Source organism: Populus euphratica, unplaced genomic scaffold (genome assembly GCF_000495115.2).
Source record: "Populus euphratica unplaced genomic scaffold, PopEup_1.0 scaffold360.1, whole genome shotgun sequence".
NCBI lineage: Eukaryota > Viridiplantae > Streptophyta > Magnoliopsida > Malpighiales > Salicaceae > Populus > Populus euphratica.
This window is the reverse complement of record NW_011500251.1, coordinates 1-4429: the sequence shown is the minus strand read 5'-3', so window position 1 is coordinate 4429 and position 4429 is coordinate 1. Positions and strand designations below refer to the sequence as shown.

Here is a 4429-nt window from a genome sequence, read left to right as displayed (position 1 = left end):
ATATATATATATATATATATATATATATATATATTAAAGATCTTTTATCTCGTGCTGAGAGATATTTTAATTCTTTTTATTTAATTATATGACAATAAAAATTAATTTTCATAAATAATTTAAATTCTATAGGATAAAAAAATAATTTAAATTGATTTGAAATAAAAATAAAAAAGGTATCTATATTTTTTTAATCAAAACCATTTTCCTTATTAATACGTTCCATTTTTTTTAGTAATGTTTTTATAAAATTGTTTTTTTTAATAACAACCAATCATAATCTTATAAATAAGTTTTAATTAAAAGATAAAAGAATAATGAATTGATGATTTTCTTTAAAAAAATATATTTTTTTTAGCTATGTTTTTATTCCATAAAAACCTAAAAGCAATTAAAATAATAAATATGGACAAAAGTTTTCATGATTTTATTGAAATAAAGATATAAAAGATATCTATTTAATAAAAAAACTTTTTTTTTAATTAATCCATCCTCTCTTTTTTTGGATAGTATTTTATAAAAAACATTGTTTCTTAAATAAAAAAAACCTTATCATAATCATAAACGTAAATACCTTGATCTCGGGCGCAGGGGTAGTGTTCTTTGAATCAAACTGCCTTCGTTCCTTGGCACGCTGGCAACAAAGAGGAAGCCCAGATACCAAAATATTAAAACAGAAACATTCCTAAAATATATAGAATTTTGTAGCTCGATAAATGATGATCAAATTAATAGCATACCATTTCATCTGTTTTTATGTATATCTCTTCAGTTCTTTCGGAAAATTCTTCAGCCAACTCATATGGTGTCCAATTGCTATTGTTAACAATGAAACGTTCAACGCGATTGTCACTCACAAGAAGAAATGTAGCCATGCAATGGCCATACCTTGCTGCCAAATGCAAAGGTGTATTTCCATCCTCATCTATCGCATTTAGCAGCGGTGCGTCGGGCTTCCGGTCCTGTTTGAGTATATACCTAACCACATTGCCATTTCCATATTTGGCCGCTACATGAAGAATGTTCTGCCCTTTCTTATTGAGGAATTCTTTTGGATATGGGAACATATCAAGAAATTCCTTCACTATATCAACAGACTGACTTTTGCATGCTAGATGGATAGGATAGTTGCCTTCAAGGTTTGTTTCATAAGCACCATCGTGAAACTTCTTTAATAGGAATCGAACTCCTTCCAGAAAACCTATGGATGATGCATAATGCAGTGAATTTCCCAACTCTTCCTCGGTGAGACGTAATAGCTCTGGCTTTTCCTTTTCAATTTTCTCCAAAATATCTGAAAATCAAACCAAATGAATATAAAGATGATAGCTTTGCAACAATTGTTTGTATGTAATTCAGTTTCTAGTGAGTAATGAAATTGTGATCACCTCTGTTACGTTGCTTGATGGCAGCATGAACAGGGGACTTTCCTTTTGGTACGGCATCACCATCTTCACTTTTTATAGGGAACGAAACTTCCGTTTTCAAGAGATCATCAAGTATCTTTTTCTTATTGCCGTTCTCAACTGCCAGATATAAAGGAGACTTGCCATTATTGTTGTTGTAATAGGCCACTTCTGGATAGCTGGACACTAGGAGTTTGGCAACTTCTTTGTTATCGGTGATCACTGCATCATGCAAAGGAGTGTTTCCCTTTGTATTTTTCTTCCTGATCAAGCTCGGATTCAATTCCACAAGAGATTTAATTGTATGACTGGCCTTTCCTTCTCTGGCAGCAAGATGAAGGATTGTGTCCTTCTGGCTGTTTTGGATGGTGATTAGAGAAGGAAACGTTCGAGCCAGATAAGATGTAATATTGTCACTTCCATAGCTTACAGCTACATGAAGTAATGAGTTCCCACAGGGAGTCACAAGCTGCTTTGTTGAACGTTGCTGGATGCGGCTTTCAAATTCTTCAATGTTGTCCTTCTTCACACACTCATATAACTTGCTATCTATCTTTGTATTTGGCATGTGATCTCTCGGAATCGAGTTTTGAGCTATGTTTATTGCTACGCTAGACATAGCGAAAGAAAATGTTATTTTACTTGAATCAGCTATACGTATCAGACAGCTGGACTTCTAATTTAAATAGACCAGAAGGAGAGAGCAGCCTTGGCCATGGTTATAGCAGCATCTAGATAAGGAAAAGGAAAAGAGAAAGAAAAGGAGGAAAATGAGAATTATATTAGCATGTTTGTATCTAATATATTCTTTAGATATTACCTGTTCGTGTCATAAATTATAAAGCTAATAAAAATTTATCTTATAGTTAACTTCAAGTCTTAAAAAAATTAGTTAAAATTCGTGTAAATTAATTTAGAAACCTACGGTTACAAAAAAAATATTTGTTTTTATATTTAAAAAATTATTTTTTTAATTTTCTTTAATATTTTTAAATTATTTTAATGTGTTATATTTAAAATAATTTAGAATAAAAAATAAATTATTTTAATATATTTTTAAATAGAAAATAATTAAAAAAACAAATATATAACACTTTAAAATCAAGTCAAACGATAGTGTCAAATAACGAACTAAGACTTCGTCAACTATCTAAACAAACGTGTCGAGCACTCCTAACAATATGTCAGAAACTGATTTTGAGACAAATGTAAGGGCGTCTTCTTTTCGTTTTTTCTCTGTAGAGTTAATAGATTATGTAAAAATTGTTTTTTAAATATTTTTTATTTGAAATTATATTAAAATAATATATTTTTTTATTTTTCATAGTAACCTCGGTGAGAATGAAGAGGAAAATGACCTAGGTGTTTATTAAATTAACTTTTTAAAGCTGACAACATACAAAAGAAGTTTGAGAAGTGGAGGGATCTGTACTGGGATGCCATCAGGATGCATGATGATAAGCTGTAATTAAATTATTAATTATTAGTATTTATTCTTAAGTTATTGATAATATAAACCGTAACCTCAAATTTTCTCAATTAAAAATCTACTGGTAGTGTTTAATGTTTCCTTTACCAAAGCTGTTTTGGGTAAATTAAATTACCTCCGAGTCTGCCTTTTATATTTTTGGCTATTGTCTGACCAGGTCGTCAAAGAAGCCACAGATGCTGAATTTTCAGACAATGCTAGCGAAGTATTATTGGATGAAATCGCTTTCGTTTGGAAAAAGGAAATAAAAAAACATTAAAAAAAAAGTCTTAGTCTATGCAACTTGCTAGTCTTAAGTCTTTTATGGACTCGGTCTGTGTTGGATTCGGTCCATGTAGATGCAGATGGATGTGTCTCTTAGATGCAAGAAAGGTACTTCTTCCAGACTCGGATCTTTGATTTCCAAAATCGGGACAAGAGAATAGCTGTCAATTTTTAAAGTGTAGAACTCATTTCGATTGATTGTGTGGAACATAAGCGATATTTTTTAAAAATATACTGACTTATCCGAACACTCGGAATCCCGGGGCAGGGAGAAAAGCAGATGTTCTCTTCTCCTTAAATACATTTCAACTAATTCTTTAAGGATTTTAAATTAATGAACATAAATGTTTATTGTTTTTCAAACTAGTTATTTAAAAAAAATAAATTTAAGATATAAAATTAAGTTATATCTCTCAAAATTCTCTTTTACCTTCTTATTATAATTGATAGTTAAAGAGATTATTAATGAGATAATTTAAATTTAGATAGTAATTATTTTTTAAAATATTTTTTTATTTGAAAATATATTAAAATAATTTTTTTATAATTTTGATATCATCACAAATTTAAAGCAAATATCTTGAACTTGAAAACCTTATTAATTCAAATTAGAGGGGGATATTGTGAAGATAATTGATCAGAATTTATTAACCTTGTTAACCTTATTGATTCAAATTAGAGGAGGGATGGGATGAAGGTGTTTGATTTCATAGATATATTTATTTATTTATTTATTTAATTATATAATAATAAAAATTGTTATATATATATATATATATATATTATTTAGAAGCTTCGAAAATTAGTTATGATTACTAATTATTATATGACAATTTCTATTTTTATTTTTATTTTATCTCTAGTAATCTTAATTAGTTAGTTCACCGAGTTGCGCACTATGTGTCAATATTAATATCAATAAGGAATCGAAATTCCCATAATTTTATATTTTTATATATAAATTTATTTAGAAATATAGTTGTGATTATTTTTTAAATAATTTTTTGTATCAAAATACATGTTAATAATTTTTTTTTTATTTTTTTTAAATTATTTTTTACATCAACATTTCAAAATAATTTAGAAATATTAAAAATATATTAATTTAAAATTAATAAAATAATAAAATAAAAATTTAAATTTTTTTTAAATATTTTTATAACTTAAAAACAAACCGGATGTAAAGCCATACATTGACCATCCCAATCATTGAATAAAAAAAACAAGAGGAAAAGCATTGAATCAAAAGGGATGACAGTGGTGTTTAGGC

The 4429-nt window shown here is 28.1% G+C and overlaps 1 protein-coding gene across 1 annotated transcript in view; it reads right to left on the bottom strand.

The window, feature by feature from the left end:
- The window catches only part of LOC105112730 (ankyrin-3-like), a 9811-nt gene extending 7657 nt beyond the window's left edge, over window positions 1-2154 (bottom strand). The window contains exons 1-3 of the mRNA XM_011008546.1: window positions 1389-2154; window positions 741-1294; window positions 549-634 (exon numbers count right to left, since the gene is read on the bottom strand). Coding sequence (XP_011006848.1) covers window positions 549-634; window positions 741-1294; window positions 1389-2025 — 1277 coding nt within the window. The 5' untranslated portion in view covers window positions 2026-2154. The remainder of the gene's footprint in view (window positions 1-548; window positions 635-740; window positions 1295-1388) is intronic.
- Between the last annotated feature and the right edge of the window lie 2275 nt (window positions 2155-4429).